Genomic DNA, 26,012 nt, shown 5'->3' on the forward strand with positions numbered 1-26,012 from the left:
AAAAAAAAAAAAAAAACCATATTTGCCGCATTTTGCTATGCAGAACTTTACTTTGATACTCCTTAACCGGAAACGTAGTTGCTAGCTCCACTCACTTGATAATGGTTTTAATTTAATTCAAGTTCAAGTAACGTTATCCGTGAGGCAGATTTCTGCCTGTTTACCGACAGCTTGGTGTAATACTAAAGTGTTTAGCGAGATAGGAGCTGTTGGACACTCGTTGTAATGTTTAGGACGAGTTAAAATGTGTCTTTTTAATCGTAGCATTGAATGTCCTCAATAAAAAAGGTGTGTACAAAGTTTCTGATTTGACGTGGATTAGTTTTGTTTCCAGTGGGAGCCCACCGGTCAGTTAGCGTTAGACAGCTAGCGCTAATCCGAAGGGATAACTAACTAGTTTAATCCGAGTTTGATAATCCTTTCACATTTCTACAGTTGAACAGAGGAGGGGGAGGAGTATCCTCCTCCAATGTCCGTCCTCATACAAACTTCAAGGTTCCGCTCAACAAGTAACCGAAACTCACAGGTTCGGTTACTTGGACATTTATAAGACCGCATTGAAACTTGACGCAAAATCACTTTAACTGCGCCCGAAGGAATGCGGACTAAACTTGGAAGTCGTCAAACGGAAACGTGACCTGGTGAAACGGAAAAAAAGGGGGGTAACGTTATCGGTGCCAGCGGAGCACCGCTCCTCGGGGCACGAGACATTTGCGCTCAAGGAAAGGAAGCGACACGATGGCACTCCGCGGACGAAAGAGTCGACCCAAGTTACTTTTTGTCGTCGTCGGTGTCACTTTGGTGGGGTACCTGGTCTTTTTCAGACACAACTCGGGGGAAGTGAGCGAGACGAATCGGCGAGAGGTCCCCGGAGAGCGAGAGGTGGGAGACGAAGAGCTGAAGAAACCCGTCTACGAGAGGCCCCCCCCGGATCTAAATGCCCTGGGTGAAGGGGGGAGAGCCGTCAAACTCAATCTGAACGGAGAGGAGAAAAGAAAAGAGGAGGAGAGCATCAAGAAACACCAGATCAACACTTATGTCAGTGATAAATTGTCGTTGCACCGTAAACTGCCAGAGAGATGGAACCCACTGTAAGTAGTTGAGAGCTGTCAATCATTATACAAAATAAACACTATTAACACACTGTGTTTAGAGGAAGTTATACACTCTGAATCATAAATTCCCTAACTCCTAAAGGTCTTCAATGAGTATTTTCTGCTGCTTGCCTTATCTGAATGTGAAGGCAACTTCTTTGGTCATCAGTATTTACTTTGGCAACCAAGCTTAAGCTCCGTCTTAACCGAGTCACCCAATTTCACCTTCCTCCCTTCCTCAGTCTGCCCACTAACATGTACATTCTCCTGACATTGCAGGTGCAGAGATGTGAAGTATGACTACCGGTCCCTGCCCACGACCTCCGTGGTCATCGCCTTCTACAACGAGGCCTGGTCCACCCTGCTGAGGACGGTGCACAGCGTGCTGGAGACGTCGCCCGACATCCTGCTGAAAGAGGTGGTGCTGGTGGACGACTACAGCGACAGAGGTACGAGCACAGACTGATGGAGGGAGGCTGAGGCAGGCAGGCAGGCAGGCAGACAGACTGACGGACAGGCAGAGGGGGCAGCCGGGGTTGGCTGATTGACAGTCAGAAAGGACAGAAAGGTTGTGACAGGTGGTGATGAAGGGGAATTTTATATGCATCCAGGTAGACGAACACAGATATCAATGTCACACGTCTGGGCTTTTTTTTTTTATCTTCCATAAAGATACAAATCCCTGATGTAATAATAATTACTAACAGTGCACATTGTTGCGCGGATGGTAAATTGGAGGACAGTTTCAAGCACGGTGCTTTTTTATCAGACTCAAACTGGAATGAGAAAAAAAACGAAGAAGCAGAGCTTTCTGTGGCTGGATGCAGACGACCTAAAGAGGAATTGTCAAAAGAAAGCAGTGCGTTCTAATTTAGAGTGATTCATTGTTTTGTCTTGTGTACTCAGACTGAACGTAATGAGCTGAGCCACTTAGAGGGAGTGGTTGTAAAATGGCTTGGCTCACGACCTTATAAGGTTTGCCTCTCCCTCTGCCACAATATGGGGAAATAGTTTGAGGACAAAATCAAGATCATACCAAATGTTTTTTGACATTTGAGTCTGACTTTCTCTACAGACGGATGTACTGTGCTCGTGATGTCTAACACATTGGTCGGTAAAGGTTATCCATTTGTCTAGTTATGTGAGAATGAACTTAACAATTACACCTAATAAACATTTTAAAGCTTTCTGGCGAGTCTGTAAAAGTCTATATTTTTTGTTTTACTTTTTGTACTTAATTCCCCGAAGCTCACCTGAAGGAGCCGTTGGAGAAGTACATCTCGGGTTTGAGGAAGGTGCGTCTGATCCGGGCCACCAAGAGGGAGGGGTTGGTGCGGGCGCGGCTGCTCGGGGCGTCTATCACCTCTGGTGACGTGCTGACCTTCCTGGACTGTCACTGCGAGTGTCATGAAGGCTGGTTAGAGCCCCTGCTCCACAGGTTAGAACACCCTCAGCAGGAAAAACTGACTCATTCTTCTTGAGCATTTTGTGCAAAGTGTAACTGGGCTCTCTTTGGAGAAAGGGCAGCACTTAAAGTTGACACGGACGTTTGAGATGAGCAAGAAGCACGGCTTCTCCCCGTCTACAGCTTTTCTCTCAATTTTTTTCTTCTTCTCCAGGATCAAAGAGGAGCCGTCGGCTGTGGTGTGTCCTGTTATTGATGTGATCGACTGGAACACCTTCCAGTATTTAGGGAACTCCGGTGAACCCCAAATCGGGGGGTTCGATTGGCGGTTGGTCTTTACCTGGCACGTCGTCCCAGATTATGAACAGAAACGCCGCCGCTCGCCCATCGATGTCATCAGGTGAACACTTTTTAAGGATCGCTTTACAGAATCGTCTCGAAATCAACACTTGTACCCCTGCTGCCAGCTGGTAGATCACTCGTCTCATATAAAGGAATCGTCATTCATAAGATGCGTGGAGATTGTCGTCTGATGTGTGTTTTTTTTCTCCTCAGGTCTCCCACTATGGCAGGGGGTCTGTTTGCTGTGAGCAAGAACTACTTCCAGTACCTGGGCACATACGACACAGGGATGGAGGTGTGGGGAGGAGAGAACCTGGAATTCTCCTTCAGGGTAAGAGATCATGTGTGTGTGTTACATGTGCATGTGTGAAGACCTAGCTTTATGCAACAATAGGCACGATTCATATACTGTCTCCATGTTGATGTGAAAAAATGCACATTTTAGCACCACAACACCCAGCATTAAAAAGGCATCCAGATGTGGTTTACTGCATCATGTGAGGACTCCTCTTCCTCCGTGAAAAGCATCCTGACAGAATTATAACTTAACAACCAGTGAAAACAGGCCAACAACAACAAGACCACCTTTCTGTTTCCAAGTTCCTCCACAACAAGGCTGCGCTTTGTGTTGAGTGATTGAGTCATGGCGGAGAGGCTAACCAAATCCCCGTGGTGGTGGTGGTGATATCTTTTAGATTTGGCAGTGCGGGGGCAGCCTGGAGGTCCACCCATGCTCCCATGTGGGCCATATATTCCCTAAAAAGGCCCCTTACTCGCGTAGCAAAGCGCTGGCGAACAGCGTGAGAGCCGCTGAGGTCTGGATGGATGAATACAAAGAGGTCTACTACCACCGAAACCCCCTCGCACGACTGGTGAGTCTGCACAGATGGTGTGTGTGCGTGTGTGTGCTAATGCTAACAAATACAACAGTAAGCATGGCAGCATATTAATGTCTGAATGATTTGTTTCCTTTATGGAGTATTGGGGAAGACAGTATTTTTATTTTTTTTACAGCTGCACTCATCACAAAACTGCACAAATGAACACGTCTACACACACATATATACACACACACACACACACACACACTGCACTCCCGCTGTGGTGTAAAAGCTCCCCTGATTAGGTGACACTTGGGATACATGAGCGGCAGACACCCAAGGTGACAGGGGTGCCGGGGCGTTCCGGTGTGTGATTACCACCTTTCCGTGTCGCCCGGTGCCAGCAGGTGTCACCCACCTGCCCTTGACAGGGTGAGAGCATTGCTAACCCATTGGACCCTGCTTTGGTGTGTGTGTGCGTGTGGCAGTGTAGTTAAGAGGAGAAGCTCTCTAAACACCGATCAGGTGGCGCTCATCTCCCTGAGAGGAGGTAGCCTTGCCAACCTGGCAGTGGCTCGGCAGAACCCAATACACCACAGCCTACAAACAAACACTGCTGCTCCCAGTGGGTGCTAACGCGCTCATTCATGCGATGCAATATATTATGTTAAACGAGGTTCTCTAGCATCCGACAGGCTCTTCTCCCTCTCCATCTTCTCTTATATTTGTTGTTTCCAGTAGTTTTATGAATTCCAGACACCCGGGTGCTGATTTTTGTTGAGCCCTTAAAGAAATAATGAATCCCTGTTGTCATTTCTCAAGATATTCTTTGCATATTCCTACGTGATCTCGTGGAGCTAGCAGACGCTACACACACACACCCTTCAGGATCGATGGACTTCCTTTGCTACAGTTTAACTCGGTCAGCAAGATGTCTGTTTGTGTGAATTAGTACTTGAGGACTAAATTGGTTGGTTCCAAGCCCACAATCTAGGCAACTTGAGTCAGTCTCGGCATATATTGATGGCTTATTTTAATATTTCCAGTCAGTCTGGTAGGCGATTACATCGTCACCCCCCCCCCCCGGTATATTGGGGCCGCAGGATGGTGTCACCTGTCAGTCCGTGTGAGTTATGTTTAAACCTCTTGGTTAATAAATAATACTCATGTGTGAAATCTAAATAAACAAGATTCAAAATGCAACAGCGTATCATTTTCAGGGATGACAAAAGAGTGAATCTCTCAGCAAAGTATCTGTTGTTCCCCTACTGCCGTTTTACGCTCGCCTAATTGGCCTCCTGTGTAAATCACATTAGCCTGTAGTTGCTACTTAAGTGTCTTCAGTGTCCCCTTACTAATCCATACACTGGATCATCGGGCTGCCTGACACTCTTACATCGGGCCCGCTCCAGCCCCCCTTTTTGTCGTGTGCTCTGATGGTCCTTACTGGTCCTTCCCATCGCAGTAACGACGTGCTCTCTCTCCTCTGGGAATCTGTCTCTAGAGCTAATTCATTGATGAAGTGGCAATTAAAGCTGCGTTTTGGGCAAACCACCAACATCCATCATCCTGCGGTGCTCCCTCCAGCAGGGAAGGAGGTCTCACCCGCCAACGAGTGGAGACTGTATTCCTCCCTGCGCTGTAAATCACCAGACTCGATCACCGCGGCGCGCGGGTGTAACTATGTAATTCATAAAGGCATTTGCATGAGCACACATTATTTGCATTAACTGACGTGCACACATTTTGCTCCCTATCCTGCTGGCATGGCTGCAGCCGTGACACGACTACCCTGCAGACTGTTGATACATTCTCACGTTGACCATCATAATACTGAAAATACGTCTTTAATTCAAATAGATCTAAATACATTGACATTTAGAGGGACTGAATTCTACTCAGGATGCTGATATCAAAGTAGTATGTTGCATCAATAGTTACTTCCATGTACATAGGAGTGAAACCAAATGTAGAAATGATAGGAAAACATGAACAACATGTGCTGTATGCCTTCATACTTGACATCCATCAAATAAACTGATCTCATTTCGTGTGCGTGTGTTATTCAGATAATGCCCTGCAGAACCACACCCATTCCAGTGAAATACACAGAATACAGGGAGATCCTTGTTTGACCAGGATGAAGGAGTGGGTTTCTGTTTGTTATCAGTGATGCAATTGTGTCGAGTTAAGGAACAACCATAGATGGTGCTGTTGTATACCAGTTCAGCACAGAACCTCTGACACTGACTGCATCAAGAGCGTTCACTCTTAATGTCTGTATGTGAATGTAAGGTGCCACTGGTTGATACTTGTCGTCATGTTATATCCACGTTACAGCAATTCTGTTTTCATCTACTACAGTGAAGGATCTCAGGTGATCATAGAGCTGATATAATACGGTGGAACTGTCCTTTTGTGGTCTTTGTTTCCAGGAGGCCTTCGGGGATGTGACGGAGCGGAAGAAGCTGAGAGAGAAGCTGGGCTGTAAGAGCTTCAGGTGGTATCTGGATAATGTTTACCCCGACATTCACCTCCCAGAGGATCGGCCCGGCATGTTTGGAATGGTGAGAACACACCCGAGTCACCGGTCGTCAGGTGTTAATTAAGGAGTACGATTTTAACCATTCTCACCAGTTTGATTGAATTCAATCAAGCTGAGCAAGTGCAGTTGAGAGGCAAATGATAGACGTGATATATTTACAATAAGATTAACCTCGGCGGGGCTTTCCTCACCCATATGTGAGCTTCTGTAATCTATATTTTATCAGCATCTGAAATGATTGATTGACGTGACTGTCTGACCTTCTTTTCGCTTGTTATAGCTGAAGAACCGGGGCAAGAACAACTACTGCTTCGACTACAACCCTACAGATGAAAACACAGTGGTGGGCCAACGGGTCATCATGTACTCGTGCCACGGCATGGGTCAGAACCAGGTAATGGACTTCAGTCTTTCAGGCCAGTAGCCCTTATTTCACAGTAGACCACAAAGTGTTTGTAGATGTGATTGTAGAACATTCTGGGAATGGTGGACTAGTTCTCCTATTCCAGGCTGAGCAATGATATGTTGGCCTTGTTGAGACGAAGGAGAGTGCTTTTCCCAACACCCTTTCCCTCTGTGGCCGACGGTAGTCCAGGAAGCACTCTGAAATACAGCTTTGTTTTTGCAGCAGCCCTCTGTGGACTCACACACTGATGTCTTCTCTGTAGCAAGTGGGCTCAGCGGTACTCGTGCCGTCTGTCTTATTGGACAGTTGTGTTTCCATCCGTTGATTTGAAGTGAAAAATTGACACTTGAGTCACATGTTTACATCATGAGGTTTCCTTTATAAATAAAGCATAAAAACATTTATATTTTTTAAGTGAGATTTAAAGCTTTCATTGAAAAAAAAAAAAAAAAAAGGGAATGCAATGTTTGTTTGACATTACGCAATTTGCGTGAAGAGATTTCGAGCTCATTCGTCCTCCCGCAGTTCTTTGAATACTCCCCGGACGGTGAGATCCGCTACAACGCAAGGGTGCCTGCTGGATGCGTTGTGGGTGACAACATCAGCACCTACCTGACTTTGCAGCTGTGCAGAAAACGAGGACAACCTCTACCTGCAGACCAGAAGTTTGTCCTCAAAGAGGTAAGGCGGTCCATCCAGATTTAACCAAAGAGGCAGATGTGTCTGTTCTCTTTCTTTCCCCTCATACAGAGTGAAAAGTACCAATATGTGAGGATTTAACTTTCTAAATCAGTTCTAAGAATCTTCTGGTTAAGTAGGCTTTTGGCAACATACATGTAATTGCCTTATCAATTAGAAAGCCCTGTACAATCTGCAGAATTATTTCCTTTCCAATTCATACTGTAATAATGTAAATCTTTTAAGTGTCATAAGTGGATTGAAGCTGAGAGAATTGAATCACTGCGTCCCCTCCAGGGCCAAAAAATCGAATTCATGCTGCGGTCAAAGTCATGTCAATTACACAGCCGAGCTACCCCACAGTTGATGAGCAACAGTACGGCCGATACTATAACTACAAACTGTAAATGACGGAGCGCTGGCAAGCTGGCTGAGTTAATTAACACAATCTAGTCCCACCGCACTGATGTCGGTAGCTAAACCACACTATGGGCAGAACATCTGCATCCCAATAGTAAGCTTTGGTGTTCTTGAAAGATAATACTCAGCTGTTCTGTTACTCTAGACATGTATTCATAGCTCTAATCGCTTTTTTTAACTAACCCCAACCCTCTCTTAGTATTATATCACCAATATTTCTTCATAATGCACGTTGTGCTCCTGGCTGTTTTCCAGGATGGGAGCCTGTACCACCCGGTGAGCCAGAAGTGTGTTCAGGCGGTGGACAAGACAGACAACGGGACACCAGCCCCCTCACTCCAACCCTGCTCCGACAGCCTCCACCAGAAGTGGTTCTTTCAGGAGAGAATGTAATGGTATCAAAGTAGAATATATTTTTCATTAATGGCGGGTATCCTGAGGAGGGATATGGGTGGATTGTGATATGTTTGCTTCGCCCCGAAAGAAATCCAAAGGGGGGGGAAAGCTTCCACGCTCTCTTCCAAAATTCAACATTTGCACATTTACGTGCCAGCTGGATATAATGGACCGATAGGAAATTATACTCGAATGTACTTTCTGAAGAACTTTGAGAATATATATGTATGGGAATCATTTTTCTTGGATGCTGTTGCTGGGAGACAGGAGTCTACTGGATTATATATTGTTTTTATAATCAAGGGGGATGAGGGAGAACCTGCACAATTGTACATGCTGATATTTTTTTTTTCCTTGTTTTACATTCACCCTCTCCGGTACTGGTGCAATCTTTGAGATCAGTTTAGCTCACTTGCTTTATGCAAGCACTGAAACACGTGTGTGCGTCCATCTGAATGCGTTGGAGCGCAGGGATTTTTAGAGCCACATTTTGAAACGTTTGCGTTGGTCTCCTGCAGAGGGGGCCAACGCTCCTCTCTGCAAGTTCCTGTCGTTCACTGGGTTCTCTACTCGTTGAGAGAAAGTGGGACAAATCTTCAGGTATTTTGTTCAAAAACCTTTTCAGGACATTTTGATTGCTTTGTACTCTCGCTTACCGGTGGCTTAGAAGAAGCCTTTAGATCACAGGCATTATGCAAGTAGCTAGGACCTCTTCAGCTTAATCACCTGACTACTGAGAACAGGAGGAACTCCAGTCTTCTTATTCCGTCCTGCTTTTGTCCTTTTGCAATGCAAATTTAACTTTAAAGTAAAATGACATGACGTGGGTCATTTAGCTAGTTGTTGTGTGCTCTTTAAACACATCTTCAACAGACTTAATCATATCATATCTTCTAGGTTTACTTTGTGTGTCATCAACTATGTTTATTTAAAATGATGTATTTAGATAAGACTAAATGACTGTGTTATTTCAAAGCTTTTATATTTTAAATGAAGTCATAAATAAGAGGGAATGTATTCACTTAATGTTGGTAAGTGCAAATTGTAAGAATAAGATCCTCTGTCCCATCTTTCTTGTACACTTGAAGCCAATAGAAAGTGCCTAAATGTAAGAGCCTTATAGTTCTATTTTAAGATTTCCCTTCAGGAAGATGTTTTTGTACTGAATGTATATTTTATCACACAATGAGACGGAAAGCGAACTGTAGTTAGAGTTGTGACAAAGCGTCTGCACATTTACAATATGTATGCTCTCCTGCTGACAATACAGCACGCACAGGCGGGACGGCATCCCCGCGAGTGCACACGCATCACTCTTGCGGGTTGTACTGATTCGTGCACACCGCCTCTTTTTTCCATTATTCAGAATCGGAACTATAGATCCCTCTGTTGTTGCGGCCACTTGTGTGGCTGTGCCTTTAGGCTATATGCAGGGGGACCGAGGGAAACGCCAGCGGAGGAGCGGACAGTTGTTGGGGGTCACCGGAGTGCCGGGGATGCCAGATGGCGTCCTGATTGATTTTTCCGGTCCTCTCCCAATTCTTTATCGCCACCTTTATCTCCCTCTCGGTGTCAGAGGTGTGCGGCCGAGGACTTATCTTTTGGACTTCCGCGTCCTCCTCAGATGAGCGTTTGTTACTTGTGTGCTTCAGGTTTGATTTATGATTGGAAGTCATCAGGAGTACCGTTTTTGGCAGCAGGGGCAGATAATGGAGGCGAGTCAATGAAGCGATTTGTGACCCTCTTCTTAACCACCGACCTTAACAGGCTGTTGGCCCATTGTTCTCAAAGGAGCTTTGCTAGGGCACGATCGTATACCGAAATAGATTTTTGCTATTGATCCAGAATGTAGACTCACAATAAGATAAATGGGAGCGTAAAAAGACTTCAGTAGAATAAGAATCCCTTCATCTGCCAAATATAATGAATGTACAGCTATGAATGTACGGTAATGTGCATGAACATGGTAACATCTCTCCACATATGAGCTCGCATAGTGTAAGCCTTGAGGGACAGCGCAAGATGGGCTTTACTTGGCGCTCCGAAGATATATTTATAATTGCACTGTGTAGGATGAAGGCACCAAAGAAGTTCCAAGCGCATTGGATCCTGGACATCATTTGTGGGGTTAAAGTTCTCAGTAATCCATAAAGGTTTTTTGCTGGCACTATGAGTGGTACATAATTGTGCAGACGGAGCTTGTTGAAGTGGAATGGACCAAATTACCAGAGGGAAGATTATTGTGTGCTACGTAGAGGGGAGGGGAGGGGAGGGGAGGGGCCGCTGTCTCGGGATTGTATGGATGTTTTGGGGGGCGATGAAGCTTGATCTTGGTCACCACATGCCCCCCCCCAACAAATTGGGGAACAGTTCTTTAGGTGTTCATGGAGTTTCCCTGCTATGATTTCAGACTTAGAAAAGCTGCTTCAATGAGAGATGAGATTCTATAGGAACGGGAGAAATTGCCCTTTTTAATACGGTGTTCATGCTTTTTGTAACACTTAGAGATGGAGAAGCTGTCACTTCCGATCAGTCTTCAACTGGGACTGAAGTATATAATATCCTGTTATTAAAAGAGTTATTTATTGTCCCAGTGGCCATCTGTTATGCAGACACGTCCTACATAGTAAAACATGTTTTATGCTGCCGTTATATTGTATGCTAATTTGATAAGGTGCATGCAGTGGCAATGAAAAGTCGAGGATCATATCTCTCTGGCAGGTCTTCAGAGCTATTTTATCAACCAAAGCCGTGTTGTAAACAGTTGTGAAATTCCAGCGATCTGTTTGAGCCCTTGAACCTGTAAAGTGGCCGATAGTCACTCAGCCCTAATGGACCGTACGGCTGTTTTACAATAGCATGGACATGTCTTCTGTTTGTAATGGCAAACAATTCACAATGGAGACATTTCAGTTATTTAAATGGTGAACATGCACAGATCCCAATGCTGGAATTTAACACCCTGTCTGGTGTATTAATGCTGTAAGTAACTCCAGTGGCCTTGTATTGTTATTGAGAAAGTGAAGGATGTGATTAATAATGTATTTTGTATTTGGTGGACCCACTCAATGATCTATCAATGTACCCGTTTAACTGTTGTCAACTGTAAACACAAATGCAATGTTGGATTGGTGTTTTTGCCTGTTCTTGCTCATTATGTCTCTTGATTTTAATATTGAGTTGTGTGTCTCTAAAATGTGTAACTTCATTGGCAGGCTTTACGTATGAAAAACAATCCCGAAAATACTTTTGCTGTCACTGTACTCCATTGCGTATCCATTAAAGGGTGACTCATCAGCATCCCCCCCCCCCCCGATGAGGAAAAACAGGCTATCATCCACATTTAACTGTGATGGAGACCTGAATCAAGATGCTCGGAGGGTAATGAGAGAAGAAATAGAAAGGGAGAGGGGTGGGGGCTGAGTTCTCCAACCATATCTGATTGGTTTGATCACCAGCTGCTGAGTGAGATGGTGAAATGTCGTGCCCGCGCCAAGTCGCTCTGTTCCCCCTGGTGTTGACGCTCTGGCCTGCAGTCGCTCTCAATTACTCATCGATGATGCTCTGCTGTTTGTCTCATACAATCACGAGTGTGTGTGTGTGTGTGTGTGTGGGCCACGTCTTTGTGACAACGGCATGGTGAACGGTTTATTGAAGGTAAAATCATACAAGCTTTTTTTAGGATGGTAAAAATACCAAAGAAATAGTTTTTTATCATATCGGGAGAGGTAAAGGTGAGTCATTCGATGTCGGCTGTTAAAGCGTACAACACTGCTGTAAAAAAAATAATAGCATGAAACATTTGCGTGAGACGAGCTGTTTTTCTCCCCCTCGCACAAGATGACATGCTCTGATGGAAAACTTGCCAGAAATCTTCACATTCTGACAAATGCTGCCGAGACACCACTCGGCTGCTTCCCAGGACAATGAGAAGCGTTGCAGAGGGCTGCGACGCTGCCGTCTCCGAGAAGCGTCTCATCCTAATCTTCTGGGTGCTTCCCTGTGAGATGCACGGTGCTGAATAGCGCTGTAAAATATCCTGGAATTCAGCAAACGCGCCCACGGAAACGCCGCATGTTGCTGCAATCTCGGGCACACAGCGTCGGCCTCGTGTTTGATCCTGTGTGGCATACATGCAGCACTACAGTCCCCCAACACCCCCATATGTGTCTTTAATGATAATGCAAAATAAGGCTCCCCGTGGTGCAAGTCTTTGGAGATGCTCAGGCTTCAGTTGTCAGGGAGCGACAGGAAGACGCCACACACACACACACTCACAGACAGGAGGTACATGTCTGTTTAGTTTATGTAATCCCCAATACTCAGAAGAGCTCAGGAGCAGTGGCTGTTGGCTGCATACATTAGATGACACACTTTCACTTTCAGGAGGGACTCCAGACGGAGCAGTAAACATGCGAGGCCTAGATACAGAGATGGCGTTGCATTTCTCGTGCACCGCGGCCGCCTGGCATCTGATTAGGTGGATCATGTAGTGAATAAAGCAGCGAGGCTTCCATGTAGTCACTCAGTTGCTAAATTATTTTAAATAACCATAACTATTCTGCATCATGTCATTTCCATTCTGGCATTTTTCGTTTTTCCAGGAAGCGATGGAGAAACGGCAACTAACTCTGCCAGCTTTTTAACACTGCAGGCGGTTCAGAATTCAGAGTGCAACTGTAAAACAACATGACATGGATTTTGTTGTGAAGAAAACCAAGAGAGACCATCTGATAAGGTTGGACATTAATTTCAGGCTATTATGGTGCCACGAAAACATGCGACTGTAGAGCAGTGATGTGAAACACACAAGTAAGAATAACACTCGAGCACAGTAAGCATGGAAAGAATAATCTTATGCAAATGACGCACTCAGCTGGTTTCATAGACATTCCTTGACTTGAAGCCTTTTTACAGTTGAAAGCCGCCTTCAGTGTAGGATCGGGCTGATCCACGTCAGGGAAACAGCCGATACAGCATCAAAGGCAGCCTTCTTGTTGCTTATTTGGCTCGAGTATACCACTGCTGTTTTTTTTTTTTTTTTTTCAGTGGAGTTGGACCTCACCAGAAACTGTCAAGGAACAATCGTCTTGGCTTTCCAGCGTATGATTCAGCTGAGAACATCACAGATCACGTGGGAAATTAGATTTTTCACCTTCTGCAGTGCAGTGGTTTGATTTCAAACTACACGCGATGTTTGGTTTGTTGGTCAGTTCATCTCTTTGGTCGAGACTGAGATATTTCAGCAACTTTTTTGGTGGATTGCCATGAAATTCAGTACAGATACCCACGATGCCCAGAGAATAAATCCTGATGACTTTGGTGACCTCCTAACTTTCCCTGTAGTGCCACTGGCAGGAGAAACTGTCACTCACCCCGAGTGTTATCTTAACATCTAATACTTGCATTGTGGGAGCAAAAATGGTGCCATAACTTTTCTCTCCTGCACCATCGTCAGGCCAACATTTTATTTTGTCTAATTCGGGTTTGATACTGATTTATGACTAAATACCTGCAAAGCTAGACATATCAGCCTCAGCTGTACTTTGTGTTTAACAGTAATTAGCAAATGTTAGCATGCTGCCAACACCCCAAAATAAGATGGTGAACGTGGTAAACATCTGTATGTTTGCATTGTTGTTTGCAAACATGTCACCAGCAGCATCGCTGTGCCTCAGTACAGCATCTCAGAGACGCTTTTGGTGTTGTTACCCTCTATGTTCAGATTACAGCATATTGTTTGACAGTTACTCAACAAATCTATTTTTAAACGTGGATAAATAAATAGAGGAAAATTAGTTCAGGCGCATCAGAAATGTGTTTGAGATGTAACTTGCTCTTTTATACAGCGAAAAATTGTTTAAATGTTCTTGAGGTCGCAGGGAAAGTTAGACAATAGATTATAAAATGGCGCCACTGGTCTTTTAGCACAACATTTTGGTCTTGGTGTAGATCAACCTACTGTTCTTTTTAAAATTCAGCTTAGTTTAGAAGGTTGCTCATAATCAGTGGCCACTTTTTCTTCCTATGTGTTGGAGGTGTTCGTAATCAAGGCTGATCATTATTTACAAGCAAGCAGTTTCTGTTGTGATTTTCAACCACTTGATCAACTGACAGGCACTGTTGAACAATGTATCACCTGTGTTCTTTGATTATGTTTCTATGACAAATTCTAGACTAAATATAGGCCGTGACACATTTGACTCTAAATAGCTGCATCTTGGAGTGCATTTAAAAATGTTTTCATGCTGCAGATGTAATACACCAGAAGAGTGCAGATCTTGTCTGATATTTACAGTGACACTGCTGATGCATATAATTATGAAAAGCATTTCCATGGTGAGATTGAGGAGGACAGCCACGGCACATATCACACTTGTCCCACCAGGAAACGTTGAGTGTGTGTTATTTCTAATGTAATGTGATGACATGGATTGGGATATAAATAGGAATCGAGACAACTCCCTGCGCTGTGTTTTCTTATATATTTTGCACACACTTTCCTCTTCACATTCACATTCTGATAGATGTTCCTCGACTGTAATTCTCTCGTACTTTTATGCCGGATGCCATGTTGAAACTTGTCGAAAAGCAAATCATATTTGGCAGAAATGATGTACTCTGCTAAAGAGAACACCAGAGTCACATGGATTCACACTCCGGCAGACTGTGATTTTTCACAGCCTCCCCCAACATTTGCCTACATTGACAGAATACCTCTGTGTTCTTACGAGATAAAATGCTTCCACAGGCGATTAACCATTCCACCCCACTCCCATTCATTTCACTTCATCAGATTACTCGACTGCTCGCTAAATGCACTGCCTCTAGCCCAAGGGAAATCTACTGTATGTATTTCCTTTGGACAAAATGAGACGTGCGTTGATTTATTTCTCCTCGCACGCTTATGTTTTTAAGCCATTTGAGCAGCCTTACTTCAGTTCAGACAAGCGCACCTCAGGTTTCCAGATATTATAAATCATTTCCAACACATATTTTGTATTCAGGTCTAGGTAGTGGCCTAGAGCTGTTTTTATGAGTAGGTTGTGACTAGCGGAATGGAAAAGTATCACTGTAGTCTACAGAATACGTAGACAGAATTAAACAGTGAACCATGTCTCTGTGCCTCCTGCAACGGACCAGCCGCTTTCTAAAAGCTGCCAGCCTGACTCTTGCAACCTGCCTCACATACAGGACATGTGTTGAAGGAATAGCTTAACATTTTGGGAAATATTCTTATTCGGTTTCTTGCCGAGAGTTGGATGAAAAGATTGATACCGCTCTCATATTTGTCTTTTATCTTTGAACAGAGCAGGCTAGCTGTTTCCCCCTGTTTTTAGTCTTTATGCTAAGCTAAGCTAACCAGATACTGGGTCCATCTTCATATTTAAAGTTACTGTGAGGAACTTCAAAAACTGGAAATGATGCCTCTATATGACCGACATAAGTAATTGAGACCATCAGTGAGAAGATTGACTCTTTCTTTGTCGTTATTCTTAATGCTTGGCATTTATGCTACCGGGTCGGATTCCATGCAAAATCTGACAAATTCAAACGCAGGTTCACCAGTCAGGCCTCCAGCAGCAACAAGCCCGATGCGGCCGGGCCTAGATCCAGCTTCTCTGCCGCCTGCGACCCGCAGGCGGAGCTCCGGCAGGAGGAAGAGAGGTCCGCGCCCTGTAGCAGCAGTCTCCTCCTCCTGCCAGGAGCAGAGCAGAGCTGCTCCCAACGCCACGCTGCTGGAGGCCCAGGCCGTATTGCTGGGCCCGCTGGAGGGTAAGGGAGCCACGGGAGAACCAGGACTGAGTGGGGCAGACTGTCAGATCCTGCTGCAGTGAAAATGGATTTTGGTGATCCAGAAACACTACCACTTTTGTCCACAGGGACTGCCAAAATCAATGCAAAAGTTCTTACAAGTTCCTTGTCGTAGCGTTAACAGACAGATATGAGCGTGGGTTCAACTCAGAGCAACATGGACCATCCACTCCTGAGCGAGATCATTAACAACCTACTGTAGGTGAAAGGCTATAGATGCCGTGCCCCTGTTGTAATCTTTAAATACATCAGAGGGATTTGTGGTTTTTAGAAACAATGGGAGACTTAATTTTAGCTGTTCAGAAATGGCTGAGTGAGATCTTGTGGGCTGATGTTGTTTTCTCATCAATCTCCCAGGAGATGAAATAAGTCCCACACCTTGACGTGCTGCCGATTTGGAGTGCTAAAGACGTTGACATTGCTTGTCACAGTGTATGATTAAATTGAATTCTGCCATCTCTTGAGGGGCTTTTTCACTTAAGGGGGTTAGTGACGCAGGTCAAATGAACAGATCCCTTGCTGGCGGCAAGGTGCAGTCATGTGTGAATTAAACGCTTCGTCACTTTGCAGAGGAAGTGTCAGCCGTGTAGTAAGTTAATTGTGACGGTCTTCCACATTTACCATTTTACACATGAGCATGCATGAGCCTTTACATCAAATACAACCCTGACTCGCCAGCCTCAGAAGTCTATTGTCCGTGCTGTATTTTACGCAGCAGTGAGTTTGGGATTACCATATTCTTCAGAGTTCATTCTGAATGAAAACATTTATTTTAAATATCATTTTCCTGCCAGAGAATGAACTACTGTAGTCTATCAATAGTATGTGTTGAAGCAGCAGAGGCTGTGGATAAGAAACTGGTGAGGAAAAAAAGTAGCGAGAAGCAGTCCGGTTTTAAGCTCAAGCATCTGAGAACTGGATAATGTTCTTTTAAGAGAGAAGGCAGCACTTAGAGTTCTTTAGCAGTCTCCAAGTCTGGGGAGAAGAAAACATCCCTGCCTCTGCATAATTCATTACTATGTGATGATGATGTGCTTGGTCAGACAGACAACCAACTGGCAATGGAAATGTAACTTAGATTGATGCAGCATACACATGTATTAATCATGCAAGTCAGTGAACTGATGCTTTAACCGTGTGTTGATAAAACGACATTAATCATGGGAAGTCTCTGGATGTGGTCACACACTGCCTTAAACATTGTTTTGTACAAGGTTTTACTTTCTAAGTGAATACTAATGTAGTAGACAAAAAATAAATCTAAACACAATGACCCATTCTAATTACTTCTGAGGCTTTCAGCCAAATCTCATGGCCTTTGTCAGGTGATGGAGTTGAACTGGGGAAAGCTGACAAAGGCCAATAGATGTTCTTGAAAGCTCAACAACAAGCACCCTGGACCTTGATAATTGAGATTTTGTCGAGCTGCCATTGGGAAATGTGCTTATTCACTTTCTTCCAGAGAGTTAAATGAGAAGATTGATACCACTCTTCATCACAGAGGGGGACAGTATTCATCTATTCATCTCTGCAAGGAAGAAAATAAGTGTACCTCCCAAAATGTAAAACTATTCCTTTCTTTGTAGGTCAATATTGGCTTAAAGAATATATTCTAAGAGATAATGGTGTTATTATAACGAGCGGGAGTGACACGGTCTTCAGGGCCCTGCATAAGGTACACTGGAACCCTAGAGATGATTGAAAGGTTACACGTTTCCCTAGGCAGCAGGGTATTCCTTTGCTAAGCACACGGTGCCATCCTGGTTGGGCAGCAGAGCTCCGGTGAATGCCGGGGCATGGGGAGGCTCCGGCAGCGGGCCAAATCACTGACCTTTCCAGCGTGCCGATCGATAAGGCTCAACATCACAGGGCTCCGGAAATCTCTCAGCAGAGAGACCAGAAGCAGGAGACTCACACTGTCAGATGATGCTCTAATTGCTTGTGGTTTGCTAAACTCACTTACCCATGCTGGGTGGATCTCAGTTATACGATCCAGCCCCCCCCCCCCCCCCGCCTCTAGACCCTTCTGTAGAGTGTGCACCAGCAAGTCAGCGGGGCTAGGTCACACAGAGTGGCATCTACTGTACATAAAAAACTCCAATACACTGCAATGAGTAAAATATATGTATATTATATATAAACTATTATGTACTTCTCTAGAACTAGGTCACATTAGCCTCGTGTAAATGCTTACTGTGGTAGAAATCTGTGGCATAATGTTGCATTCCGATATTGATATGGTGAATGAAAAAGGAACCCAAAACATAAGCTTCCCTGGATAACATCTGCTAAATGCATTAAAAAAAATTGCATATGTCAGCCACCCTTTCACCCTGGAAGGCTAAACTGCCAGTGCTCGCACTGTGCTGTATAAATACCCAGTGCTTTGAATAATAGTGCCCCAAAGTGACAGGTGAGCCATGCTCAGCAGGTAGCGGTAGCGGAAATGGTGCATGTAGGACTGCGCTCGTTGAGCCTGCTCGCTGGTAATGAACCTGCAGAGATGTGGAGGAGTGGCAGTGAGCGGGGCCAGCTCCTCTTACTGCCTAACGCTGCTTTCATCGCCCTGCTTTCATCAAGCTCGAGTGCCACGGCTATTAGACCTTTGTGCGATGTTGAAGGGGGAAGCTGAATGTGCCAGCACGGTTGGCTAGGTTACTTCCAAACTGCTTCCCACCGCAGCTCTTTGATTAACTACTCAAAATTATAATTACCATTAAGCAATTTGATTTCTTAAACATACTGTATGGATATACAGTATGAGGTCCCTTTAAATTTCATTATTTTGTGTTATATACTACAAATACTATAATTTTCCTCAAAACATAGACAATTTACACATCCTCTATTGATTTATTTCTGTAATTCTCAACCAAATAACATGATGAGACTTAACAAGAAAACTACTTTTCACCCACTGTACACATTGGTACAGGTTTCTCATCTTTGGCAGTGACAGAGAAAGACATTTCCATTCTCTTCCCTTTGAATGGATTAAGTTGCTCACCACCTGTGGATGCTTTCACATCAAATTCTCTGGTCTTCGAGCTGTCCGTCTATTTTACTCTTTTTTTTTTTCTCTCATTCTCTCTCATCATTGCGTCTTCATGCCTCTTGATGGGTGTCAGCAGCGTGGCAGGTACAGTATGTAGTATTTTTCCTCTACCAACATGTTTCATGAAGCGAACACACTAAAAGATGCCGGCGAAGACACGGAGACACAAACTCTTTTGAGTGGAAGCAGCCAGAGGCGGACTATGAAGCGGCTGCCAGACAGAAGCCGGTGAGTGAGTGGCAGGTGGCCTGGCCCCAGGGACTCCTAATGAAGAGAGTCTGCCAGCCTGCTCATCGATCCGGCCACATCAGCCGATCTGGCCGGATCGGGGGGGGGCACCTGGGGCCACACACACACACACACACAGTGGACAGAAACCTCAACTGGTGAGCGTGTGTGTGTGCTTGCATTGTAAGGGTAATATTTGGAGATGTACAGTAGAGGTGAGTGATTTGTTTGTGCCTTAATGTGAAGGCAGAGAGTACTTTGATGCATTTATACACGATATGTGGGTGCATATAAGTGTCAGATGTCTGTAATGCTGAACCTCTTCCTCGTCTTTTGGTACAGCACATGAAAAGACGAGGCAGAGGAGACAACAGCTGTCCGCCTGTCACATTGTAACACAGCATTTCTAAGCCACTGTCCAGCAAAATCGACTCGCGCGCGCGCACACACACACACACACACACCTACACCTCTGCCATCACAGATGCTCCTTCAAGCTCATTATTTCTGGGACTGTCAACTCGTGGCTTGTTGTGCTGGTTGGGTAATGCAGCTTAAGCCCGGCTATCAAATATGAATAAAGCTCTGACTTCCTCATCTATCTTTCATGGCTTTCATTTGTTAAGCTATCTGCCTGCAAAAATATTTAGCATGTCCCCTTTCTGCTGCGAATGATGTGCTCAAGCAGCGCTCGGCCTTTTATAAAACTGAACATAGCGTTCTGGTTCCTGTGAATATTATTGTTCAGGGGGGATTTAGTTAAAATATTTGTGTGAATGTGGTTTTACAATCATAATTGATATTAGAAATTTTCATTTCATGAGTTTTACCGACATCATGATTGAGACTGCATATGCAGAGAGGGGGAGTTTACTGTGTATGTCCTAGTCTTTTTCAATTATCAGCGTTGTGTGTGTGTTAGTGTGCAGGCCCATGTGCCCAATTCTGTTTTGCATGCACGTGTTTGTCTGGATGCATTTTTATCATTTTCCATGCATAAATGAGAGTGTATAATAACACATATATTTGACATGTATTCTACATTTGAACGTGTTTGCACGTACCTTTATATATCCTCCATTGTAATGGCCTCACTGCTCTCTGAGGCCCGACTTTGAGAGAAAGCTGTCCCCTGTTCAGATCATAGTGTCTGTCCTGGATTTGCAAACAACACAGAAAATAATTCTGGGACTGAGCTGTTTTTCTGCGCATGGACTTGACACTGCACTCCACAGTTCACATTGCTGAGCCATTAGGATGACGCTGTCAGCAGGTCCACAAGCAATCCCTGATCAATACTCACAATGCAGCTCAGAGAGGCCGGGCATCTCCTGTGTCCATTAGTGCAATCACCGGTGGAGAGAAACGGTTAGCTCTATCAACGAGTGTTCTTCATTCACCACGCCAATCGGCTCACACATATAAATCATCCAGTGGCTTTTAACGTCTTAAGAGCGCACACCTATTTTTCCTGGTGGATGGAAGGAGTTGTGTATAATTAATGTTGGTGGGGTGAGCTGAGGTGGGAGGTCTTGGAAAGCTGCCGCCAACCCCTTCTATCTCAGGGCACGTGTGCTGCGGGGCCGCACATGCGTACGCATCACCATAAAAAACCCGACCCGCAATTTATTCTTCATCTCTCCATCTTATTCCCCCTCAATTCCGCCTTAGAACTTTTTGCTCTCTCCGCCCTTGGCTCTATCTTCTGTTTTACTCTCTTGAAAGTGTATTGTCACTTTGAGCAGCAGTTTGAACAAGATTTTCTGTGCATGGCCATGCATGTGATGAGTGTGTGTCTGTGTGTGTGTGTGCCTGTGATCATGTTCGTCTGTGTAAGTCAGTATACTGCCGCTTGCTTTTGTGTGTACATAGGCTATAACTGCATACCCACTAATTAGAGTGACAGTTTGTATTAATAGTGCGGGGCTAATATGCGATAGCGTGACTCCAGCTTTTCCACCAGCTCTTTTACCCTGCTCTTTCGACACCCCAGGCCCTAATTATCGAGCTTACGATCTGACATCCGACCGCGAAAACAGAGACGACACATTGACACATTGTCACTTCCGACTTTAGACTGAACCTCTTGGTTAACCTGAGGTTACTATCTATTCCACAGACTTTCTCCATCTTGTCCGTCCACCTCTGAGCACGTCTGAATACTGCGTAGGAACAGAATCATCTTAAATCCGAAAATGTTTGCGATTTAAAATGTCTAAGTCTCAGATTATGCATGCAAGTAATTCTGCATGTCAAGAGTGATTAATCGATCTCGCAAAACAGCAAACACGACAGCCGACAGTGGTTAGCTTTCAGTGCGTATTATCACTACAATTGAGGTTGATATCTTTACACATGTTGTAATATTAAGTGGGGTGAAGTATACAGCCAGTATGAACCAGACAGCAGTTCTTTCTGGTATACAAGGATTTTTTTATATGATCAAAATGAACGACAGACACAAATCCTTGCGTGGATCACACATGCATGTGGTAAATAAATACATAACGTTTTCTCACAAGTCAATTGTACACCACTATACCACAGAAAATGTCTTAAGAAAATATCTATCTATGTATGTATCTACATTTGCCTGACAAACGCACACATTCTGCGCATGTGCTCTGTTTTAATCTTGTTATATTCAACCTGCAGGCATGTGGAATTGCTGCTAAAATGATCAGCCTTGCTATAGAGCAGCTATGCTGCAGCTGACGTTGAAAACATTCATTGTAAGTGTGATTATGTAAGACATAGTTCTTGCTATTACTAAGACTTGACAGTAATCAAAATAGTGTCCTCCCACAGCACAGCCGCAGCCAAGGCTCTTTTGAAGGCAGTGGCCTACTTTATACAGTCTCTTCTCATATTCTTGATTTAATTTCAGAATGGAATAAGAAGGGCTATGATAACCTCTTCTGACCAGGACAAATGTAGCATGTCCATTTAAGATGATCTCCCTAGGGTGCACAGCAGAGGACATCCCTTAAATCAGAAACATGCAGGGAGCATTTTCTGTCCACTCTGACACAAGAGTTGGCCTGGGAATCCTGGGAAGGCTTACTCCCCTGCTGTGGTGCTGTCAGATTCATTTCTATTTGCCGTAGTTGTTGTCTGTCTTTCCACAAACCATAGTTTATTCTTTTTTTGCATTTGACACTTTTGCAATGATAATTAAATTCAAGTCACATAGCTAAGCATCCGTTTTTCCCTAAAAAAACACCCTGGGGTGCCCAAGGGCTCATGGCTCAAGTGCTCCCCAAGGCCCTTTGCAGCATGTCATGCCCTCTCTCTCACCCTGCCTTTCCTTTCTATCTGTCTCACTATAAATAAAGCAGAAATCCCCCCCCCCCCAAAAAAAAAACTAATAAAAAAAGAGGTAAATACCAGTCACACTGAGAATCCCTGGAGGTCATAGTCATAGACAACACTTATTGCTGTTTTGAATGCATTTCCAGATTCTAGTCTGAGTGTCAACATATTACATTTTCGGCGAAATAAAGAAAATGTTATTTGACGGAGGTGTGAGGAACTTACCTGTTTCTCTTCTTGTGCATTTCAAGGTGAGTTCCTTTTCATGAATATGTTATTTTAGTTATCAAAGAGTCTGTGTGCATTGAGTCTAATCCGCTGTATAATACATAGTTGTAATAATTCCATTGCATTGCCATGACCTCCAGTTGCAGTTGAATAAAACATCCAGTAAAGCAAGATAAATGTTGAGGCGTACTATCCCACAGATGTTGCAGAACGGTTTAGACTTAGAAGTTTGACTCGTAGACTTCTCACCAGTTCCGTCCGTGGTTAGTGTCAAAATGAGACGCACAAACCTCTTCAGATCGCAACTAAAAAAATTCTCATTAACAAGTTTCAGTGTCAAGCAACACAAACAGAGGCCAATCACAGGCATTCCTCTTCTTTATCGCAATGGGAGAATTCCCTAGTTGACAGTCTGTAGGGTTCGCATATTTTCCCAGCTCATAAAACATGCATTCTCCTCCGCCACGCGTGGAACACAAGGATCGCTCCTCAACTCGTTGGTATGCATGGAATTCGCAGGACTTTGACTCCAGATTCTAAAACCAATTATTGAAATAGCTGCCACTGTAAGTGGCAGGGCAAGCGTGTCGAGAACAAGGGAAAGAAGCATCTCAGATATTCATAATAGAATGTTACTCTTCTGTATAGTACAGTTACTTGTCTGGGCCATTTCAAGATACAGTCCGTTGTCCTTCGGTTGGGGCTTTGAGATCAGTCATGTGTGAGATAACTGAACTACGGTGTTGATCTGGGATAAGTGAAAACCTATTTCAGCCCCTTATTTTGTGTGTGGCTTTGTGCTAAACCAAACGGTAATCTTCTAATGTGCAAGTTGAATGTGATACCAAATCGTCTTGATGGCAGAACAACACAATGGCCATACTGCGGCTAAATTGTGAATCAGTGATGCTATGGATGGATAAATGGGCAAACCTTTCCATCTCTTCTCCACACACTCCAGAACCATTAATCACAACAGCAGAGTGGTCTGATTAAGTGTGGGCATAAGAGGACAAAAAATACACACAACAAAGTGACATCAACTTTGTGAATTATCCCAACTGTTCAGTTACCTGCTCATTTTGTAAACGAGTTACAAAAGATTAACGTGGGTGTTCCATTGGTGAGCAATGAAATATTCTGAATACCTGGCATTTAAATTTCAGAGCATCTTGTGGCATATTGTCAGGGTTTTGGTGAGGGATGTCCTCAGGCCACCCCATTAATCTCTATTAAACAGAGCCATGTCAGCTCTCTCTCTCTCTCTCTCTCTCTCTCTCTCTCTCTCTCTCTCTCTCTCTGCGTGTGTGTGTGTGTGTGTGTTGGATTGGATGATGCCCTTGTGAGTCTTTTCCGCATTGAGTGGTGTTGAGAGGTGTTTGGCAGTATAGTTGCTTAACACTTGGTCATTCTTTAGTCTGTTTCAGATTTTTTTCAAAGAGCATCTAAATAAGAAGACAAAATAACATGACATAGTCACATAAACACATTCACGCTACCTGAAAAGTGGTTGTGTAATTCACATCGTCACTGAGCACGGTCATAATATATAATTCCATCTCTGATTGCTCAAGTAGCAACATCTGCAGATAATTATTTTACCGCATGCCCCTCATACCACACAAGTATGCTCAAATTAGTGGTGATATATTGGCTTGACATCTCGTTTAGTGAGGACGGGCAGATTGCAGAGCCATGATTGAAGGCTTAATGAATGATTCATAATCTGAAATGAAATGGACATTTTAATTTGGGCATTTGCAACAATCATTCACTGGACACGTACCATTTCTACATTGGAAAAAAACAACCAAATAATGTCAATTTAGAGGAGTTCCTTGATTCCTTTCATTCCCTTGAGACCTGAAAATATCTGTAGGGCTGTTTATAATACAAACCATAGTATGTGCTTATTAACAACCTACTTTTTGAGCTCTTCATTGCCAGTTGAATTATAATTTCCTCACCTTGCATTCAAGCAAGTTTAATTTGCTGTTTGATGCTGTGACTGTCGCCTAGCCCACACTGTTTGTACTGTACGACATATTGCTAACTGGCTGCTGTCTTGATGTTGGGGGACATGTTTTGAGCAGGGAGGGATGTTGTCTTGTGCGAAACAAACAGATGGGATGAAAACTTGACCTACTTCTTCATCTGGACCACTCTGAATAAAAAAGAAGGATGACTAAGAGGAGAGAGAAATAGAGCTGTGTGATGCATTTTATTTTGTGGATGAACACAAAGTGCATAAAGCACAACTTTTTGTTTTTGATCTGCTTCATTGTTTTATTTTAGCATTTTGCTCACTTTACCTCCACACTCTTTGCACTTTGATTTTGATTGTGGCAAACTTTCCTTGCCTTGTTATTTGTGTCAAATAAATTAGGAACCATGACTTCACAGATCAAAACATGGGTCAAGTCAATAATCAATCAGAAATAACAGGACCCTTCCCATATTTGGTTCCTTAAGGAGTTAAGATGTCTGATTTGGGAACATCTTTTAAATAAAGGATGTGCTTGTCAGAGAGAGAGAGAGAGAGAGGGAGAGAGAGAGAGAGAGAGAGACCTAGATATTTCAGAACTCCTCTGGGGTTATACCCAGTTCTTCTGTGTGTTGTTTGCATGGAGCTGCTTGGCCTTGTGATAAATGACCTGTGTTTTAAGATGCCAGGAGGGTCAGCTCTGCCGCATCAATCATGGCCACTTTATGCTTTAAACTCCTAATGAAGAGTGAGGAAATTGATTGCGTTAGCAGAGGGGCGGATACCATCTTGTGTTCAGGTTTACTATGCAGAGGTTCTTTCACAATGCGTTTTCTGATAGCAGCAAGCCTACAGCGTGATTTCATCTGCAAACCTTGAAAGGGTGTATTTTAATAGCACTGCATATGCTGCCATTACCCAGCAGCATAATGATAAAACATTGTAGTTGTCAATGTTAGATTTGAAATTGAAGAGCAATCTGTGCTGAACTCTGGACCTCAAGTTTATATCGTTTAATATTTGGCGTGGGCGATTTACACCATGTATCCACAGTGATCATAACAAGGCGGTCTTTATGATCTGCACCATGTTCATCCTCATCCATTTGGGCTTTCATTTAGACTCTTTTTAAAAAAACCACCTTGACACTGATTGTAGTTGTGCACGTGGTATAATTGCGTAGGTCGAACTGAATGTGCCTCTGTTTTGAAATACAGTTGCAGTTGATGACTTGAAAGGGTTTGGTCCACTTTTCCCACATGTTACCCCCTGGCATCATATTA

At 43.9% G+C, this 26,012-nt stretch overlaps 1 protein-coding gene across 1 annotated transcript; it reads left to right on the forward strand.

Moving 5' to 3' along the window:
- Positions 1-138: 138 nt before the first annotated feature.
- On the forward strand, positions 139-9,235 carry galnt12 (UDP-N-acetyl-alpha-D-galactosamine:polypeptide N-acetylgalactosaminyltransferase 12). The gene is made up of 10 exons (XM_031854201.1): positions 139-1,091; positions 1,374-1,543; positions 2,343-2,532; positions 2,714-2,899; positions 3,055-3,172; positions 3,537-3,713; positions 6,098-6,229; positions 6,488-6,601; positions 7,139-7,294; positions 7,967-9,235. The coding sequence occupies exons 1-10, from the start codon at positions 739-741 to the stop codon at positions 8,102-8,104; spliced, it is 1,734 nt and encodes a 577-aa protein (XP_031710061.1). The 5' UTR covers positions 139-738; the 3' UTR covers positions 8,105-9,235.
- Positions 9,236-26,012: the final 16,777 nt, after the last annotated feature.

Source organism: Anarrhichthys ocellatus, unplaced genomic scaffold, assembly GCF_004355925.1.
Source record: "Anarrhichthys ocellatus isolate YVR2014 unplaced genomic scaffold, GSC_Weel_1.0 scaffold14, whole genome shotgun sequence".
Classification (NCBI taxonomy): Eukaryota; Metazoa; Chordata; class Actinopteri; order Perciformes; family Anarhichadidae; genus Anarrhichthys; species Anarrhichthys ocellatus.

Excerpts from the sequence above, each read along its gene's own strand:
- galnt12 (XM_031854201.1), top strand. The coding sequence starts at position 739 with ATGGCACTCCGCGGACGAAAGAGTCGACCCAAGTTACTTTTTGTCGTC. Across the intron at positions 1,544-2,342 it reads GGACGACTACAGCGACAGAG|CTCACCTGAAGGAGCCGTTG; the intron begins GTACGAGCACAG and ends AATTCCCCGAAG. Across the intron at positions 2,900-3,054 it reads TCGCCCATCGATGTCATCAG|GTCTCCCACTATGGCAGGGG; the intron begins GTGAACACTTTT and ends TTTTCTCCTCAG.